The sequence below is a fragment of the Labeo rohita genome, chromosome 15, assembly GCF_022985175.1.
Source record: "Labeo rohita strain BAU-BD-2019 chromosome 15, IGBB_LRoh.1.0, whole genome shotgun sequence".
NCBI classification, from domain to species: Eukaryota; Metazoa; Chordata; class Actinopteri; order Cypriniformes; family Cyprinidae; genus Labeo; species Labeo rohita.
Window position 1 is genome coordinate 10787853 of NC_066883.1, and position 21528 is coordinate 10809380.

Consider the following 21528-nt stretch of genomic DNA (forward strand, 5'->3'; position numbering starts at 1 on the left):
ATTACAAAAAGAGTCGCCAATACAAAACAACAACATTTCTTCAAAAGTGTTTAATGGAAGTCAGTTATGTGGATTTGGAATGACATAGGGGTCAGTTTCACTAATGCTACTGCAAAACTTTACTTGTTGCTTACTAATTAACTGAACATCTTGCATGCCTGCATATGCATAATTTTAAGATCAGTGTTTAAGTTTATGCTATGTGTGTTCTGCAGAAGAAGGTATGGACTTTGAAGCACTTCTCTCTCATCCTACCTCTGAGGTCTTACAGCTGAGAGTGGAAGATCTTGTGAAGGAATACTTTCAGACAGCTGAGAAGGTTTGTAGTTTGTCTGTGTGTGTAGAGAATGCAGATCAATCATCAGTCATCAATCAACATACCACCTCAGTCCTTTCATAAGTAATGGATCTCTTTTGAAAGGTTCTTGTTACTTTTGTTGAAGCCGTTGTTTTAATAGCAAAAAAACAAACAAAAAAAAAAACAAATACATTGTCTTTATTATTTGCAAGATTTAATTGGTTAATCTGTTAAATCCAGAGTGGCCCAGTACTGGGAGGCACACTATGAAAAATAAAATAATTACAAAAATAAATAAATAAATACATAAATAAGAACAGGTATAATTTTAAAGCTTAGAAGTTTTTTTTTTTTTTTTTTTTTTTTTTTTAGAAGCTAGAGGCCTTTGGCCTTTCAGAGGCCTTTGGTTCTCTAAGCATTTTTCCCACTGGAATTTTTAAAGTCTGAAATGCTGAAATTCGTAACTTTTTGTGGGGTTAAAAATGATCCAAAATCAATTTTTGAGCAAGTACTTAACCAGTCAGTGTTCAAAACTTTCTCCTTACCTTAGCCCGATTCACAACAGTAAGCTTGTAATATCTAATTTGAGTGGTACTGGTAGGTTTTTGCAGGAAATACGAACACAAAAACAATACAAAAACACATTTAAAATGTTTTAAATGTGTATCTGATTACAGATACATAGGATTACACAAGGCTTGTATTTCAAAGCGAACCAGTTCTAAAGAATAGTAATTTGCTTTTTAGGTTAACAGAATTTCTTTATATAAAATTGTGATGGTATAACAAATAGTAGAGCACGCTGTGACAGCACGCTAAATAATAAACAGATAAATGACATCGTCAAAATGAGCTTTTTCAAATTGTGGATGATCTCTAAGATCAAACCTTTTTTATGCCATAAAGATTTAGAAAAAGGTTATTCATGCATTTATAATTTCGAGACTAGACTACTGCAAGTCACTCATAGATTGCAGATGGTTCAAAATGTGGCTGCAAGAATGTGGCACTTATTCATGTGTCTCATTCACGTGACTTTTTTGTTGTGGCCACCATCTTTAGGACCTTGCGTAGCCTCTCCTTAGTGATCGGAAACCAAAATAACACTTCACCAACAATGGAAAAATAGATACATTAGAATTACATCCTTATTTAGTGTCAAGCAAACTGCTGACTCCACTAAAGTTTAGTGAAAACGTACCATTTTTTCTAACACTAGTTTCAGGTAAATTCTCACCTGCCAGAGACTTGCCCATCTGCTGCACCCGGCCTGGATGTCTGTGTACTCAGTGCCAGATTCTGGATCCAATCAATCTGAGACAGCCGCAGTTTACCGACACTGTCACATCCATCCAAGCCAGAATCGGCCCGTTGCGCAGCACGCCAGACTTAGCCTGTTCATTAATAACTTGTACTGTTCATTAATATTTTATTTAAAATTGATAACGTTACCTACCCAGAACGTTTACTTTCATTTTAATTATATAGATTAGAATACATAAATAACATGGCATTAACAAATCTATAAACATCTCATTATGAAAGCAATTTTAAAATCCATTAAAGAACTTTTTTTTTTAAAGTTGATCAAGCTGGCATGAGTAAAATTTATTTACACAACAATTTATCTACAAAACCATGTAACATTACAGCAAAAAAACAGCAGTTTTAAGTGTAGATAAAATATTTAACACATTTTGCAAAAATACCCATGCATTTACTTGAATGAATGAGGCATTTACATACACTTGGACTGTAACATGTAATAAATAAAGGTTAAAGCATAAACAATTTAAAAGGTATTTTGAAAAACACATTGGTAAATGACAAAGTTTTGCAGTTAAACATGTTGCCGGTACTCAGTCAAAGTGTCAGTGTCTGGGTGATTAGAAATGACACTGTATAAATCACACTACCAGAAGGGGTCACCTCATCTCGACAATTCACGTACCCACCTCGGTTGTCACCCGATCTCATGAAAGTGCGTATTTGTTGTAGGCTATTTATACACAGAAATTGACTTCAAATGACTTGGCGTATGATACGCAGTGGGTAGGATTGGGGTGTGGAGTAGATGTGTATAATATGCACATGAAAACTGTGTATTATGCACATAACACATAACACATAACACATGCATAACATATGCACGCCAAGTCAATTATAGCATATGAATAGGACGCCAAATAGAAAAAGAAAATCATGCTATTGATACGCATTTTCACGAGACCGGGCAACAAAAACAATTCCTTAAAAATTAAAAGAAGCAGGTTGTTGTGATCACATAATTTTAAACTGCTAAACCCCTGGAAAGTACAAGGATCCAGTAAACGAAAGCACTGAAACAGTAAGTTCAAATTATCAGGCTAATTTAAAGTGAAACTGAAAGCAAACGCGTTTTAATTAATCAGTGTATATGTTTGGTTGACTGTATTTTATTCTGATACTGAACAGCTACACTCGCTCTCTCTCCATTAGCTCTCCTTGTTGAGAGTTTGGTATCGCACATACATTACACCTGATTATGCATTCTTATTCTTTTCTCTGAAGAAATGAATAAAACGGGATTGTGTCCATCTCACACATGTAGAATCACCTCTCGTCACCTTAACCATTGAATTCCAGGAAATAAAATTCAACGGGAAATAGACAAATTATTTTACATGCAGATTTTTTTCTCTGATGCTGTTTTGCGGTGTTGGTAAATTCACCACTTAATTGGTGAATTTAAAAAAAAAACAAAAAACACTGTGCTTGGATATAGTGCTTGATGTTTTGTACAAGGTCACTAGGATTTGTTTTCCCAAAAAAACAAAAAACAAAACTGTTCTGTCATTGTTGAATGATAATTCTCAATTTTGCTCTAAGTTAGAAGGACTGGAGATTTTGGTAAGCTTTGGTTACATTCCTTACTGGAGATGCTATATTTGGGATTGTCAGTCATTCCTAAATTTCAAGGTCACTGCTTAGTCCTATTCAAAGTTATCCTAACAGGAGTAGAAGGGCAGGTGAAGTTCACTTCCAGAACAAAAATTTATGGATAATTTACTCACCCCCTTGTCATCCAAGATGTTTGTGTCTTTCTTTCTTCAGTCGTAAAGAAAATTATCTGTAAATGTTTGTTCTGGAAGTGAACTTCTCCTTTAAGCATATTTCTGAAGCACATTATAAAAATTTAAATTAGATATTTGAAAAATAACTGATCAAAATTAGAGAATATCTACAGATACCTCCAGGTTATTGGTGTTAATCTGGCACCTGGAGCTATTTTTTTTTAATTATATGACAAACCATATTTAACTGGCAGCATTCATCCATTTTTCACTGAGATTGCAAGAGGCGAGCCACTCTAAGGTGACTGAAACCCTGCGACAGGAGGTGGTCCAGACAGAGGCCAAAGGGATGACACTTTCAGCCATTGCAAGAGAAGCTGGTCATTCCAAATCCGTGATGTTCAAATATTGCAGGTTTACAATGACACTATCAGGAGACAGGATAATGCGGAGACTCTCACTGGGGAATCGGTTCAACACTTGAACTGAAAATGCTTGACAGATCAGTGCTGAACAGGGTCTGGATCTGTCTTGGCATGTTTAAGAGAAGTAAGACTGAAAGCACACTCTGCAGTGACCAAGCCTTTCATCTGCAGAAAGAATCAAAAGGGTAGACTCATTTTTGCTGACGAGCATGTTTTGTGGACAGAGAAGAACTGGTCAAAGGCTCACCCTTAGTGATTTGAGCAAGTTTAATTTATTTGTGTCTGATGGGAAACATTTTGTTTGGCATCAAACTGGGGAAAGACTAAAGGCCCAAGTGGGTAAAGAAGTCAGTGAAATATGGAGGAGGAAGTGTCATGTTTTAGAGGATGTTTTCTACAGCAGGACTTGGCCCTCTTATACAGCTACATGCCAGTGTGAATGCAAATGTTTATCAGAGCCTCCTTCAGCAACATGCAGTTCTGCAAGCATCTCCCAATCAGCCTGCAACTTTCATGCAAGAATGCTCCCTGTCGCATTTCAAAATGGGTAAAGCAGTTCGTTGAAGCTAAGAACATTGAAATAATGAAATGGCTAGCCCAGAGTCTTAGCTTGATTGAAAATCTCTGGAAAATCTTTGGTGACAAAGCTATGGTTAAAAAAACTCACTACATTTACCAAACTATAGAAGAGAGTGGAAAAAAGAGTGGACCAAGATCACACCAGTGCAATGAGAGAAATTAGTGATGCCCTGAAAAATTTCAAAATTCAAAATTCGGTCCCCACAATGTTAAAAAATTATTAAAAATAGTAAATGGTGTTTATCTGAAAGTGTAACGATGCAAACATGTTTTCTGTGAGGGCTAGGTTTAGGGTTAGGGTTGGGTTAGGGGATAGACAATATCGTTTGGTCAGTATAAAATCTATAGAAGTCTATGGAAAGTCCCCACAATTCACACAATTCCTGTGTGTGTGCAGGAGGATGCGTGCTATTTTGCTATGTCCCATGCACTGCTTATTAAATTTGAATGAGAGTAGAATATAGTAAAATCATTAAAAATTGTAAAATTTCTGTCTCCTATTAATATTTTGTTAAACAAGAGATTATTTAATTTGAGTGTATTGACCATTTGGTAATAAAAACAATATTTTTGTTTAATAAAAAAGAATCCATGTGCCTTGAATGGTTGTCCACCCTATCATATTGGGGAATCCGCCCCTTTACAAAAAAAAAATATATATATATATCAGTTATCTCCAAATATGAAAAAATGTATATGCAAATGTAATGAGTTTCTTTAAAAAAAAAAAAAAAAAAAAAAAACATGGTTTACATAAAATCGTTTATGTATGTGTAATTTGTCATGTTAATTTAAAACATATTCTGTAATTTTGTTGTATTTTATTAGTTTGCTTTAATTTTATTGTATTATTATTTTTTATTTATTTATTATAATTTCTTTTTTTACTGGCATCTGACCATAAGGTGCAGACTTTCCCTGAATTAATTGTTTTTATTTGTTTTTGTAAACTGATGGAAATGCATATTAAGTATAACAACTTAAAAAAAAAAATATGCTTAATAAATTTGTTAAAAATGTTAACTACCCACTGTTTATATTTCGGGTCATAATGTTGTCTTTCTGTATGTGTTTGTGTGTAGAATGTACGGTTGTCTCTGTTGACGGAGCAAGGCATGGGAAAGGCAGTCCAGGAATTTGTGGATAAGGAGGAGAAAGATGCTATAGAAGAGCTCATAAACTACCAGCTGGAGAAAACCCAGCGCTACCTCAGAGAACGACGGGTGGAAGCCACAGAGGAGAAGATTGATGAGGAGGTAAAAGGAAAACCTCAATTAAACAAGGCATTAAAATAGTTTTACAACAACTTTCTTTGTTTTCACAATAAGCTTACTTAATTGCAATTCCCTCTGTGACAGTCTTACTCTTTCAAGAAACATAATTTTTGTTACCATTTTCAGTGGTGTGATTTTAATAACTAAGCTTATATGACACCTGAATAGATACCAATTAAATTGTACATTTCTCGATTCCAATTTCTATACCACCACTACCAGCCTAAAAAAAGGTGCGTTCAAATGGTGCATCTGCACTCCACTGTATAATTTAAATGTAGGTTAATCATTGTTAAAGCTACAAAGTTACTCGCCAAGACGGGTATTTTGACATACTTTTGTATGTATTTGTCTGTCAAAGACGCGTCTCTGTGTGTCTACGCTGTTCACCCAAAACACAGCACACAAGAACTGAATGTAGTTGTTTTTCCCACCTTGCTTGAATGCTTTAAAATCCCTTAAATAAGAAAGGCTTAAAAAAACATGTGCAAACTTTCATGGCGATGCAGCAGTGGCCCAATCTGGGAAGTGACAAATCTGTCGAAAGTCCAAAGTCTTTTTTGCTGGCCCCAGGTGATTGGGCAGTTCTTATTGTGGAGCCCTGGCCCTACTTCCACTCTTGTGTGCTTCCGGGGACAGGGTTTAACATTTAGCTTTTCAGATTTTTGGTATTTCCCTCCATATAATAGCAATGTTTATTATCAGGAGTGCACACCTGGAGACCTGGATATCTGGTTTGGTGCTCGAGCAGAGATCCCGTTTCTCAATATGCATTCTTATGTGATCTTGCGTCCTTGTGTTCTCGCTCTATGTCATCATTAACCATTGAAGTTAAATTCCAATACTCAAGAACGCAAGCACAGAGGACACATGAAAGTGCCCGGATATGTTCTTGAAATCGAGGATGCATCGAATGCAGATTTGAGAGAATCGAACGTCCCAGGAGTACTCACCACCTTGTCATCCAAGATGTTCATGTCTTTCTTTCTTCAGTCGTAAAGAAATTGTTTTTTGAGGAAAACATTTCTGCATTTTTCTCCCAGATAATGGACTGGTATGGTGCCCTGATTTTGAACTTTTAAAAAGCAGTTTAAATGCGGCTTCAAACGATCCCAAATGTGGTTGTAAACGATCCCAGCCAAGGAAGACGGGTCTTCTCTAGCGAAACAGTTGGTTATTTGCATTAAGAAAATACAATTTAAATACTTTTTAATCTCAAACACTCATCTTGCCTTTCTCTCCATGAACTCTATGTATTCTGGCTCAAGACAGTTAGGGTATATCGAAAAACTCCAATTGTATTTTCTCCCTCAACTTCAAAAATCATTTCAAAATCATCCTACATCGCTGCAGAAGTTCCAACCCAGTCTTTGCAACGTGAACATGCAAAGAAGATCATACATCCTTAACAAAAAAGGTAAAACAGCGATGTAGGACAATTTTGAAGTTGAGGGAGAACATGAGATGGGAGGTTTTCGACAACTGTCATGATCCAGAACAAAAACTGTCCAGAGTAAGACAAGACAAGCGTTTGGCATTTAAAGTATATAAATTGTATTTTTTAAAATGAAAATAACCAATCTGTTCGCTAGATAAGACCCTTCTTCCTCGGCTGGGATTGTTTACAACCGGATTTGGGATCGTTTGAAGCCACATTTAAACTGCATTTTGGAAGTTCAAAATCGGGGCACCATAACAGTCCATTATGTATATAAAAAATAAATAAATAAAACAAGGGGGTGAGTAAATTATTTGTAAATTGTTGTTCTGGAAGTGGACTTCTCCTTTAAGAGATTCCCGCTGCAAGCACGCAAATGCATGACAGCTCATGAAAGTAAACATTTGTCGTTTTGTTTTGCCTCATTTTAATGAAGTGAGAAAGCTTGTGGTACTTTTTATTGGTATATTAAAAGAGTATGTAACATTATACATAGCCTAATCATTTTCACAAATGAAATTAAATTAAATACATGTTTTTAAAGTGTTATAGCATTTGTTTGTGATGTTACTGTGTGTAGCGTGCTGCTGTCTCACTCCTTATAACATGCTGGAACTGTCAGTTGAGCAGCAAGAACACAGCGCATCTCAATTCTTAACGCGTTCTGTGTTCTCTCGTCCTTTCGAGTTTGTTCTTACAAGGAAGCCTGGCGAGATCGGTCTCCATGAGAACACAAGTCCGTTCTTTGCGTTCTTGGAATTGAGAAACAGCCATGGTTATCTCTCTCTCTCGTCAGCTCCATCAATGAACTGTGTTCTAATTATACACTTTGTGTATAGATATTTTTCACATAGCTACGAGAAGTGTTAAACATGGATGTGCACACGGTTTCCATGGTAGCGAGCAATACTTGCTGGCAAAAAACTTCTTACTGTTTCAAAGTAAACGGCTACAACGCAATCATGTTTTCTACTGTATTAAAACTTTCATCAGGATAAAACTATATAATAAAAGCTAATATTTGAGATACTGGATTTTTGACTTTCATGACCTGTACACTCTAATCATCAAAATTAAAACAACAAAAAAACTTTTGAATAAGTTTTTTTTATTGGAACCAATATTAATTCTTAAATCCGAGTTGGTCTTTTGGTTTATGCTGGTTTCAGCTGATGAATGAACAGTACACAGTGTGCCTTCCTTCCAATACATAGCAATAGGCTAGGCTTTGTGTTACTTTTAATATGAAACAAAGTCTCAGATTTCAAATTCTGTCCATTTCATTAGGAAATTCAAGCAATAAATACCGTTTTGGCGTTCTTTAATGTGGCGTGATAAATCTTTGTAGCTTCAGTGTCGTCGCATGTGCATAATGAAACGCATAGCAAAAGAGTCGTGACAGTTTCGTTTTTATTCTGGATCCCCTGCTCTGCTGCCAGACTAAAGCGCACTTGCCACCAACTGGACAGGGGTGGGAATTACAACTACGATTTACAATAGATCACCCTCAGTGTAATCTGACAGACGTGACAGACGGCCTTCAGATTTTTCCGTCACTACTAAAAAAAATTCCAATTTTTGGTTAACATGTCCTTTGAGATATATATATATATATATATATATATATATATATATATATATATATATATATATATACCTGTTTAAAAACAATTATTACGTTGTTGAGCCTTTTTGTGCCCAATGCAGCATCATTTCATCCTGGGAATGACAAATATAAGTCCTGCACAGTAGCTAGAAGGATTTTAAGCTATTCTCCTCAAAAAAAAAGTGGCCAGGTCACTACGTGATGCTGGCGTAGGAAAACTTTTCCTAACTCGCTCTTCCAAAACATCCCTCAATAATATTCAGATCTGGTGACTGTGCAGGCCATGGGAGATGTTCATCTTCACTTTCATGTTCATCAAACCACTCTGTCACCAGCCTTGTTGTGTGTATTGGTGCATTATCATCCTGATACAAGGCACTACTTTCAGGGTACAATGTTTGATCCATTGGGTGCACATAGTCAACCTTCACTCTCTGCTCTTACTGGTGCAGTGTGCAATCAGTGAAGATAGGCCACCAGGCTGTGCAAACATATCCATGAAACCTCCAACACTATATTGGCCAGTGTTTTAGTTTCATTGTCCAACCCCTGTGTATATATATATATATATATATATATATATATATATATATATGAAGGTAAGGTAATGATACCGAGTGAATGCTCTCAACACATATTATACCTCCATCAAATACTTTTTCTTCAAACTCGCTAAATTACCAGCCTCAGTCCAATCAGAAGTACCAGTACTTACATAGAAACCTATACATCTGAGCCTGATAAAAATGCATTTTTTAAAGAAAGACGTTAGATGGATTTAGCTGGTTTTGCATCTGAACACTTCAGCCCAATCAGAAGTACCAGTACTTACATAGAAACCTATACATCTGAGCCTGATAAAATTGCATTTTTTAAAGAAAGACGTTAGATGGATTTAGCTGGTTTTGCATCTGAACTCTTCATATATATATATATATATATATATATATATATATATATATATATATATATATATATATATATATATATATCAAACTTGTTAACCAAAAATTGGAATTTTTTTTAGCAGTGACAGAAAAATCTGAAGGCCGTCTGTCACTTTGTCAACATTTTATTTTATTTTATTTTTAACGAAGCATTAACATGTTACACTGCACCTCATAAATCAAGCCAAAAAAAAAAAAGTAAACCACCCCTTTAAAAAAAAAAAAAAAAAAAAAAAGTCTATTAAATAAATGTTTTTCAAATAAAAATTTGTGTTGCCTAGAGAATAAAATGCAAGTTTTGTGTTTTGCTCTGAAACCGGCAGCGCAGAGCCTAGATTTATGCTTTTAGTTTATTATATTGAGTGAATATAAGTGCTGTTCCGAGATGGCATCCAAGTGAACTGACGTGCCTTGAAAATAATTGTTGGTAACCCTTCAGAATAGGGAACACATATACACCATTAACTACGACTTTTCCCTTAATAAATTCCTAATTTGCTGCTTATTAATAGTTAGTACGGTAGTAGTTGTTAAGTTTAGGCAGTGGGTAGAATTAGGGATGCAGAATAAGGTCATGTAGAATAAGGCATTAATATGTGCTTAATTAGTACTAATAAATGGCTTATATTCTAGTAATATACATGCTAATAAGCAGCTAGTTAAGAAACCGTAAAATAAAGTGTTACCGAATTGTTAAAACGGATTGTAGCCCAGACTGATTAACCCGCTGGGGTCTGAGGGTGTTTTGGGGCCCTGGAGAAGTTTTGACATGCCCTGACATTTGTGCTTTTTTCAGTATTTTAAAAACATATTAATGGCTAAAGTCTGGTTACACTGTAATCAGCACAAACTGGGCTACAATAATATGTAAGCAACATTAATGTACATGTTTGTGCTTTTGAGAAAACAACATTTATGCGTGGTTAGTGAAAATCAAATTTTTTTAAGTCACTGAAATAAGACCAAGAAACGCATTCAGAACATTTGTGCACAAGACTTTTGAGAACTGGATGTGGTAGGCTAGAGTTTTTTCTACAAAATGATGTGAAAATCATCTTGTGCAGTCGTTCACAAAAAACAATATACTTATTTAAATTTTCTAAGCCTGTTCACTCTAACACCTGGAAATTGCTGAAAAGCTAGGCAGTCAAATTGGAACTGTTTGCAAAGTTCTTGTCTTTTTGTGTGCATTATTTATTGGTGTGATGTCTGAGACTGTAAATAGTGAAATTTTGTCTGAATAAATCTTAAAATCCTGATAAATGTTGAGGAAAGTTGTAGGGTTGATTATATAGCAAGTTTATAGAATAAAGTTTGGATTGTGGCTTCTATCACAGCCTTTATGTCAGAATGTTTTTTGTTAACCTCATTTGTTTTGTCTGTTTCTTCTGTGCATCTACAAAATACTAACGTTGAAATGTATATTTATGCAAATAAATTAATATTTTATAGTAATTTTATGATTAACAGTAATACAGTTGGAAAAAATTGTAGCCAGTGTGGAATTGGTGAATTGTTACATACAACAAAACTTGTGTTTAAAATGTTAAACGTAATATATACTGAATACATTAAAATGTATTATATGACTTCTTTTAAGGTTCTTATGTAAGGTTGATTTTGGAACAGTGGTTTGTAACAGCTTTGGAAGCTACTGTTTTTTTGTACATCTCACAAGTGAACTGCCTTTTGCCTTTTTTGTCACACAGATCATAATCATTATTATAAACCATGGCTCAGACAGTATTACAGGGTCTCACCTTTACCTGAATGTGTCTTTAGATTCGACAATTTCGAGACTCAAAGAGAAACACAGCAGAAGAGGATGAGGAAGTGCAAGAGGTCTCTTTTTATTTATTTTGCTCGCTATACAGTACATATTCGCTTCTTTTCACATTCATAATTCACTGACATTCCTATGTAAAATACCCTAGCAACATTCATTCTGTTTCAGGCTATAATTCGTGCAAAAGCTCATAGGGGCCGCAGTGATTCTGTGAGAGATGATGACATCCTATCAGATGAGCCAGCTGACATTGCTGTGGAGTCAGATGAAGAGTCCACTTCTGCTCCTACAGTCCGTGGAAGGGGGCGTGGCTCCAGAGGTACAAGCAAAAGAGGAAGAGCAAGAGGTATTTACATAAACATTAACATTCACAAACATATATCAAGTTTCTTTGATAGCTACGAACAAGTGGTGGAATCATGAGTTGTGAAGACATCTTTTTGAGGGGAGGTGGACTAAATTACCAAAGTTATGTGGACTTCCCTTTTTAATTAACAAGTTTGGGTATTTCAATTATTTCAAACCTTAATTCTGTACCTAAGTGTGGGTGAACTATTGGTACAAATCTCAAGAATTGTTTTTATCAAACCTCGCTGAAACCTAATCTTAATGAACTTGACTCGACATAAGCAGGTGACCTATGACCTATCAAACCATCAGTCATTAATTCAACCCTCACACTGAGATTTCTATGAGGCTATTACATTTCAGCTTGAAGGTTCAGCAAGACGAGATCATCAGGTCCATGCACCAATGGCCTATGTGAATGATTAGCAATTTGAAATGTATGTAATCGTGGATTTTATAGCAAAGTGATAGTTGTGGTTTGATGGAAAAACATTACAGCAACACACTAGTCAAAAGGGACATCAGTCTTAGAAAAGAAATCATGTATACTCATATTAAACATTTAAATGTACGTGAATTACATATCATGTCATAGATCAACAAGCAGATGAAGCAGTGCTATGGTTGCTTGTCATTTTAGCCTACAAAAATTACTTTAATTATATTTGTTAGAGTTGGGGTACTCAGACTCGTACTCGGACTCGAGTCCGGTCTCAAGTACAATTTTAGGCGACTTGGACTTATTCCATCTGAGTCCAGAGAGGGTTGACAGAAATGTCCCTGACTCGATGCATTATCACAAAAGTGATATTTTGTATTTGTGTGTGTTTTTAAGTCTTGTCCAGTAGGCTACTTGAAAGCCGAGGGGTTTATGTGTGCGTACGCTCAAAGCGCGCTCACAGAACGCACCTCTCAGTCAGTGTGCAAATGTTAAGTTCTCTTTCGCTTCTAATAAGTTCTGTTATTGCTACACACATGCTCGTCTTGGAGACTATTCATGTAAATTAAGTCAGTTTTGTCTTAAGTAAACCTGAACAGTTAGGAGAAATACTGATGATCTGTGCGTCAGATCTTAAAGCGACAGCAGCATAAACCGGCTGTCTTTACTTAACCGGCAGACCGACCTTAAAAGCTTTACAAACTAAAAATTCTATTTTTTAAAAGATTTTATTAAAAAAAAAAAAAAAAAAAAAAAAAAAAAAAACAGTTTTAATTATTACTGAACATAAACCAGTGTCTAAGGTAACAACGACCATGGCAATTTTGTTTATTACTGAACACAAGCCTATCAACTAAATTGCAATGGACATGACATTATTGTTATTGAACATAAGCCTGTCCCTTATGCTACACTAGTCTAAATTCTTATTTCTCTTTTAACCAGTTGCTAAGACAGACTAACTTGTTCACATTTTTTAGTTTAAAGATGCCCTTTTGTTCTGCACAACTGTGCCGGCCAGTGAGAAAAGTCTTTCGCATGGTACTGTGGTTGAAAGGATGGCCAAATATTTGCGAGCTAAGGAAGACAGTGTGGCATGGGCTCCGGCATGAGCTGACCACCACTCTAGAGGACACTGATCCATTGCAATACTGGGCTCAGCTCTGTAAAGATGTAAAGCATTGCTATGGTGATTTTCTTCCTCTGAATCAGAGTCTGAACCCAGCAGGAGGATTCTCTTCTTCTTAGCTGGCTCATGTTCCTCACAAGGCTCCTTCGAGTCCTCCTTCCTCTAGTATTTTCACAAGGCTAGACCACACCTGTTCTCTCTCTCCTCTTGATAGGCACGTCAAGTCCTTAAAACGTGGGTCAAGTGCTGAAGCTAGTTTTAGCCATTCTCCATTCATGTCAGCTTGGTGTTCGGCAAGATCCTTGCTGAAGGCAGTCTTGAACCTAGCCACATAGGCTGGATCCTCATCAGAGACTCTCATTACATGGTGAAGATGGCAGAATGCAGAAACAGGAGACATAAGCCTCACCCTTAAGGAGTTCAGTGACATACCTGAAGTAGAAGATAATACAAACCATAAATAAGGTTCAGTGCATTTAGTTTAGGCAAAAGAAGTTAATTTATTTAGCATCAATTATAAAGGGTGATTTACTGGAAAATACTTTACTTTTTTTTTTCATTTGTTCATTTTATGAAGTCTTAAAAATCTTAAATATTTTTAGGGTTGTAATTCTCAGTAAGAGCATTTAGGCATGATATTCTATTTCACAGTCTATGACAACATGCATAAATCAACAATAATATAACATGGTACTAATGTAATGTAACTTACTTGCATGGTTCAAGAACGTTCTGCAGCTTGTGCAGTTTGTCCCACTCAGATGCAGTCAGCATGACTAACTTGTGTTTCTGTTGGGCCAGAGTAGTCTTAACAGCCTCTTCATTCCGTAAGAGACAGGTGATCATATCGAGTGACGAGTTCCACCTCGTTGACACGTCTTGTATCAGTTGCTTTCTCTGTTGTCCTAGTGAAATTTGTTGTTGATGAAGTTCTTCTGTATTAGCAGGGCTGTGCTTAAAATGTCCAACAATTTTGCGACACTTTGTCATTGTGTCCACGAATCCACTATCAGAGAGGCAAACAGTAATGGTCCGCTGCAGTATATGGACAGCGCACGGCATGTGATGAAAGGAAAGCTTTCTTGCCGCTGCGACCATGTTGCGTGCACTGTCAGTTCCGACTGTGGTCACCCTTTCCTGGATGCCCCAGTCGTCAGCCACTGTTAGAAACTGTTTGGCACATGCATCAGAATAGTGCCGTGTGACTGACCTCAGCACAGTTAACGTGAAGGACGTAAGTTTCCAGTCACAATCGATGATGTGCGCAGTAACACCTAGATAGTTGTAATTACTGATCGACGTCCAGTCATCTCCGGTTAGGCCACATGTTTAGCTTGAGCTAAGTTGTCCCGTTTTGATATTTTTTCTGTGTCATACAGCTGATTTATTCTCGTACTGTACCTCTTGACGGTAGTGTGTAGGTTGTGTCGGAAGAAGCGATTCAAAATGCATCCATAAGCCCCTTGTCTTTCACAACATTAACAGGCCTACAATCCATTGCAATCCATTTAGATATCGCATTTGTTAATGGTTGCGATGCAGACTTACTTAATTTGTGGTGACTCATCTCAGTCAGCGTGGTTTGGCGGAGCTTGCTAACTGTCGCAGCCGGAGGTGAGGTGACTACCGAGCTCGCTAAAACATGCTTTGAGTTCAGGTGGTATTTCAAACTAGAACTGCTTTGATGATAGGCAAATTCCTTGTCACAAAGAATGCAAATGACTTTGGTTTTATCAATGGCTCCACTAGCATCTCTTTTGTACTTAAAATTGCCCTTTAGCCAGCCATGCAGTTCTTCGTCCTTTTCATCCTTTTCGTTTTGCATCTTGTTTTGCAACACAAAATTCCCTTGACTTAGCGTGTTCCTGGCGTCATAACTGCTGAGCCTCCTGGGACCGATTCACGGTTCTGGCAAGACTAGGTTTAAGATGATCCAGTCGGGTTCTTAATTTGCGATTGAGAAATAACATCGCAGGTGACTCCTTAGTAGTAGCATGAGGAGTGTTTCTGTGTGTTAACAGGCCAGTTGGCCAGATCCATGGCTGAAGCGATGTAGGACAGGGAGCATTTTGGATACGCTGACACGACTGGCATGATTTGGATTGCGACTCGATCTATCCATCGATACAAGGCCTCTAGACATAGCTATGGGCCAGATGTTTCATCCTTACCACCCCAGGATGGTCTATGTGTAAATCAGGTGGCGGAGTTTGGAAGGTACAATAACACGACTCCCCAACATTAAACATCCTTGTACCACTGAAAGCTTGTGACGACGAGTCACGAAAGGTAGCAAGTCTGTGGGTATATCTTTGGGTTTTGAGAACCATCCAGATGAAACCATGTCCAACACAGACGACAAAGTGGAATCCGTTAAGGTGTCACGTTTAATTTCAGCATTACTGACAGGCAGGGTGGCTACTCGATTGGCATAGAACACGTCCACTGTGTCCATTTTCTCTGTGTGTGTCACTGGCAATGGCTTTCTTATACTCACGGACATAATCATGGGTGGCTAAAAGCAAAGCCCATTGTTGCATTCTGGCTGCTGCCATGGATGAAATGCTCCTGTTTTGACTAAAAATAGCAGTTAACGGTTGATGATCAGTAAGGAGGGTAAACCTTCTTCCATCTAAGTACTGATGGAATTTACGAATTCCAAAAATTATGCTCAGGGCTCAATCTGAGCATAATTTCATCCACTCTCTGAGTGTCTGGGACACAAAAGCAATCAGCTTTTCCTCACCATTGGGACACAGATGTGATACCACAGCTCCGACCCCATATGGGGAGGCATCGCAGGTGAATAGGTAGCTCTGGATCATAATGGGTGAGTACCGCTGGTGAGGTAAGGAGATTCTTTGCCTTTTGGAATGACTGTTCACAAGTGTCACTCCAGTACCATTTCTTTTCTTTACAGAGAAGAGTATTAAGTGGATTCAAAACAGATGCCAAATTTGGAATGAAACGGACATAGTAGTTAATCATCCCCAGGAAAGAGCGTAACTGGCATGGGGGCTTCCGTAATCACTTTAATCTTTTCTGGCGATTTGTGTAGTCCAGCGGCATCAATGTAATGACCCAAATACTCCAGCGACTGTTTAAAAAAAATTCACATTTTTCACGCTGCAATTTCAGACCATATTTTTCCAGTCTAGTGAGAACTTGGTCTAATGTCTTGAGGTGCTCTGCATCATTTCGTCCTATTATTAGTATGTCATCTAGATCAGGGGTTCCCAACCTTTTTCACTCCGGGGCCCCCCTCCTTCTCTGGTTAATTTTGCAAGGCCCCCCTATGCCTGACATTTCCTCTTATACTGTACTTTTGCCAAAAAATTCAATTTTTTAAACATAATTTTTTAAAATAATATATATACATATATAAATTTAAAGCAACTGAATTCTAATTCAGACATTCTTTACAACTTCAGAGTACTTTTCTTAAATGAGTGAACCTGCCGAACAGGACAACAAGGAGATGCCAAAAGACCACTCACTAAACCTGTCCCTTTGAAATGAACTGACTGAATATCTACTGTTTGTATCCATTAAAAAATAAACATACAAATGAAAAATGCAGCAAATACATTCTAAATCTGTTGAAACACAACGATCTGAAGGCGGTTCATCGAAGACATGATCAGTGAACAACAGTTCCTCCGTCAGAGCGCGTCTGATACTTATATGTGAATAAACACCACTGAACCTCACAAGATTGTCCTGTATGGGTGAGCATCCATTATAAAACACTCTCAGAACATGAATTTGGACAACTATGCAAATATATTGAAATTTTTACGCAAAAATACTAGGGATCAAAGCCCCGAGAGCATAGTTTGGGAATCAATAGCGGACTTGTACGTGCCTAATGTACAACTCGCGTCATGCATTGCTTGTACGCGCAAGTTTGTCGTTTACTCTGATTGTCTTTACCTTTACATTAGCTCCGCGGTTTGCATCATGCAGCCGAGAGATGTATTTTGCATGCAGCAGTTGGAAGTTTTGAGCCGCTGTTCAATCTGCATTTAAACAGTGGGATGAGGCTTGCTGCGCCGAGTCCGAAGCAATCAATCACAGAACACGAGAGATCACTTTGATCATTTAATTTAACATATTAATAATGAAATTAAACAATTATAAGATGATATTTAAATTAATTTTAAGCTATCTCTCGCCCCCCCATGAGGATCACTGAGGCCCCCAAGTGGGCCGCAACCCCCCCAGTTGGGAACCCCTGATCTACATAGCAGTGAGTGTTTGGAATCCCCAGGAGAACTTGGTCCATCACTTTCTAAAATAAGGAAGGAGCTCGGGCAAACCCAAAGGGAAAAAAAGCAAAATAGCCCTTTTTGAGTGGATATGATGAGTAATTTCCTCGACTCCTGTGCCACTGGCATCTGCAAGCGTTTGACAAATACAGCTTACTGAACAAATGACCCCCAGCTAGAGATGCAAAAAGATCTTCTATGCGTGGAAGCGGGTAATGGTCCACACAAATGGCTGGGTTGAGTGTCACTTTAAAATCACCACACAGTCTCACTGAACCATCTTTCTTTATTGCTGGTACCACAGGTGTGGCCCACTCACTGTACTGTATTGGTGAAATCACTCCCATCTTTGTTAAACGTGTCAATTCAGCCTCTACTATTGGTCGAATGGCATACAGTACTAGCCTTGGTTGATAGAATTTTGGAGTATGATCAGGCTAAAGCCTAATTTTTGCTTTAATTCCTTCCATAGTGCCCAATTCTTTTCCAAAAACTTTGTAGTGCTGCTTTAACACCGTTTCTATAGTGTCTGCAACTCCATGCTTGACTGTTTTTGTGTCTTGCCAGGTAATTTTTATAGATCTCAACCATTCTCTACCAAATAATGGTGGGGCATCACTGTTAACCACGTACAGTGGTAATCATGCAGACTGATTATTTAATTTTACTGCTACATTGATGACCCCTACTGGTACTAGCGCTTCTCCGGTGTATGTTTTTAAGGTAACATCGGTCGGCTGCCGTGGAATGTGCTGTAAGACATTAGCATATTTTTCTCTTAAAATTATCGACACTGCAGCGCCGGTATCTAATTCCATCTCAGTCATTTTTCTCTCAGTTCCTGGGGTTATACAAATGTGTGCGAGTTGCTCTCTTTTGGTTATCATATACAGTGGCATTTCCTTCTCTGTATCTGTACTCGACTCACCACTGTTTTCTTCCAGCATCCAGATGATGTACCTGGTTCTTATCACTTTTACTCAGTCTTTTGTATAGCTTGAATTTTTTTGCACGCTTTCTTTCTTTCTCAAAGTTTCTTTTATTTCTGCACATGCGTCTGATGTGGCCTTTCTTTCCACATGAATGGCAGTTTTGATCCTTGTACCAGCAGTCCTCGTCCGTGTGGTTTGTTTTCCCACATCTCTTACTATCGCATCGATGTTTGGGTGAGGAAACATGCATTGCATTCACTTTCTGGGACGTGCTGAGCTGCTGCGCTTCGCAACAGCATCAATATGCCCGATATTGATGTCACCATTCTCTTTGTGGATTATCGTAATTTGATGTCCTGTTGTTGCCGTCTGCGTTTTCAACGATGTGTACTCAGTTTCATTCGAAAAGTATGCTGGTTTATATCAGTCTGCACCAGTATACAAAGTTTCAGTCAATATTTCCACTCCTCGTCGCTAATTTTGTTGTATTTGTCTGAATATCAGTATATTCTATGGACAAAAACACCATGGAGGCCGAGTGCACTTAACCACTTTTTCTATTTACTTAACCACGGTTCAGAAGTATATAAAGAGTCACACAGTGCCACGAAAAGCACAACAATTGCAGGGTTAACCCAATTCTGAACACAGAATACATAACAAATGTTATGCTGCATGTTGCTTTATTCAGAGGCAACAACTGTGAAGTTAACTGTGAAGTTGCTGATGCACGGATAGTTACATTAGCTCATGCATGTGTGCTGTTGTTAGCTAATGTTTAATAAGAGATTTACATTTTACAAAGAATGTTTCACAATAATAGGCCTAATCCAGGAAATACAGTAACTGTAACATAATAAATAAAGTAACAATGTTTTGTTTTGTTTTTCTAAAATGTTTTTTTCAAAAAATAGGATATAAATTAGGCTACTTCTGCCATTTCCATGAATGGTAATTGTTTGGCACCTTGTGCTGCCATTTTATTTTGTAAGGTGTAGGTACTACCGCAGTATCTGTACTACCACAGAACTGCATGTAACACCCAGGCAGAACCAGGTCTCTGGTTACCATTGCAGCAAAGACGCATCAGCAATAAGACTGCTGTATGACCCCATGGAGTTTTAACTCTCACTTCATCTACTTTGTAACAGGCTAATGACCCCTTTTAACCCTTTGGTGTTTGAGAGCGTATTGGGGCCTTGGAGAAGTTTTGACATTGGCTGACCTTCGTGTTTTTCAGTTTCTTAAAAACATAATAATGGCTAAAGTCTGATTACACTATTAGGCACAAATGGGGCTACAGTAATATGTAATCAGCATGTATGTACATGTCTCTGAAATATGGCGTATACATTCTACATATAGCCATTTGAGAAATGTATAAACATGTATCCAATTTTCCCATCTCACGATTTTCCTTTATAGTATTTTGCATATTAATTCAAACTCTTTTGGATTAATGTTTTAAAATTGCATGCTATAGTTAACCTTTTATCTGTCATCCATCCCCTCAGTGGGATGCCTATGTTTACTTTACTATATTACAAATAAATTCTAATCTAATCATGAAAAACTATACATCGTTGGAAAGGTCGAAGACTCCTGTTTATTTATTGTTATTTGCTACAATTTATGTAGGAACAGTAATAGATTCATTTATGACAAGAGTCCGCCTCAAAAATATGTATCATAACAGGAGTTCCGACCTTTGTCACAAAAAGTATTTTTGTTCATTGCCTTTTTCCCTATCACGTTTTAGAGATCATAATTAATTGTATATAAACTGAAAGCTTAAAACCTCAAAATTCATCCTGTGAATGCCATTTTAAAATCAGACAATGCATTACCATGGAAATGGTACTTTATATTACAAAATGTATTTGTTCATGAATTATAATAATTTTTGTTTGGATAGTGTACTTTCACATATGTGGATGATGGATGTGTTCAAAAATGGGGGCCACAGTTAAAGGGTGTTAACCAAGATTACATTTATAGCATGTTTGGTACTGTATCTGTGAGATACAGTTTTACTTTACTGTTTATTTACATTACATTGTTCATTTACATTACATTTTGCTAACTTACTTTAACTACATTTTAGTTATAAGAAACATCAAGGTTTTTCCTGTATAGGCATTTAAATTATATTATCATATGTAAATCACTGTGCTAGAAGACAAAAGATTTTAAACTTTCTCTCTGGAAGTGCAGTTCCTCATTTGCTCTCTTGAACTTCCTCAGTGGTGGATGAAGAACCTGAAAGGCACACTTAAGCAAAAGTACAGATATTTTACCAGAAAATGGCTTTAATAGAAGTTGAAGTTATCATTTAGTATATTACTTGAGTAAAGGTTTTAAAGTATGTGATATTTATTGTACTTGAAAAGTAATGAAAAGTAATTTAAAAATATTAAACATACTTAAATATTGAAAGTAAAAGTACAAGTGAATACAAAATGGAAAAGGAGCAAATAAATGTTTTATTACAACATTCAAAAAAAAAAAAAATTCAGTGGCATTTACATGTATTTACACAGTTTGATGTAGCTCAGAGGGGACATGCATTGTTTAAAACATAAAATGTTGAATATGTATATTTCAAATGATTTAAAACATGAAAACATAGTTGAATTACATAGTGGTATGGCCGGTGCATATATAATGTGTTCAGTATTTAAAGTTGTGCCACTTCTTGTCCAGTGTTAATTTTAGAGTCTTTTAGTTAGAGGACATAATTTAGGAATAATAACCCACCAAATATGTTAGCAGTCATGGCTTATTTTCACCCGCATTTGAGTTAAGTTCAAACAATGTCTGTTTTAATGTGTCCAGGTACTGCCTCAAAGTCAGGGCGGGGTGGACATGGACAAAAAGGATCTCTCTCAAGTGCACCAAAAACCAAGTCAATAATGGATGGTGAGATACAATCACACTACACCGCTGCGACACCTTATTCAGGGTTTCCACGGGTCTTAAAAAAATTCTTAAAAAGTCTTAAATCGC

General features: G+C 37.0%; 1 protein-coding gene across 1 annotated transcript in view; it reads left to right on the forward strand.

Annotated features, from left to right (window-relative positions):
- Positions 1 to 219: 219 nt before the first annotated feature.
- mre11a (MRE11 homolog A, double strand break repair nuclease) overlaps positions 220 to 21528 on the forward strand; it is a 44571-nt gene continuing 23262 nt past the window's right edge. The window contains exons 1-5 of the mRNA XM_051129793.1: positions 220 to 319; positions 5438 to 5611; positions 11403 to 11462; positions 11575 to 11752; positions 21358 to 21441. Coding sequence (XP_050985750.1) covers positions 224 to 319; positions 5438 to 5611; positions 11403 to 11462; positions 11575 to 11752; positions 21358 to 21441 — 592 coding nt within the window. The 5' untranslated portion in view covers positions 220 to 223. The remainder of the gene's footprint in view (positions 320 to 5437; positions 5612 to 11402; positions 11463 to 11574; positions 11753 to 21357; positions 21442 to 21528) is intronic.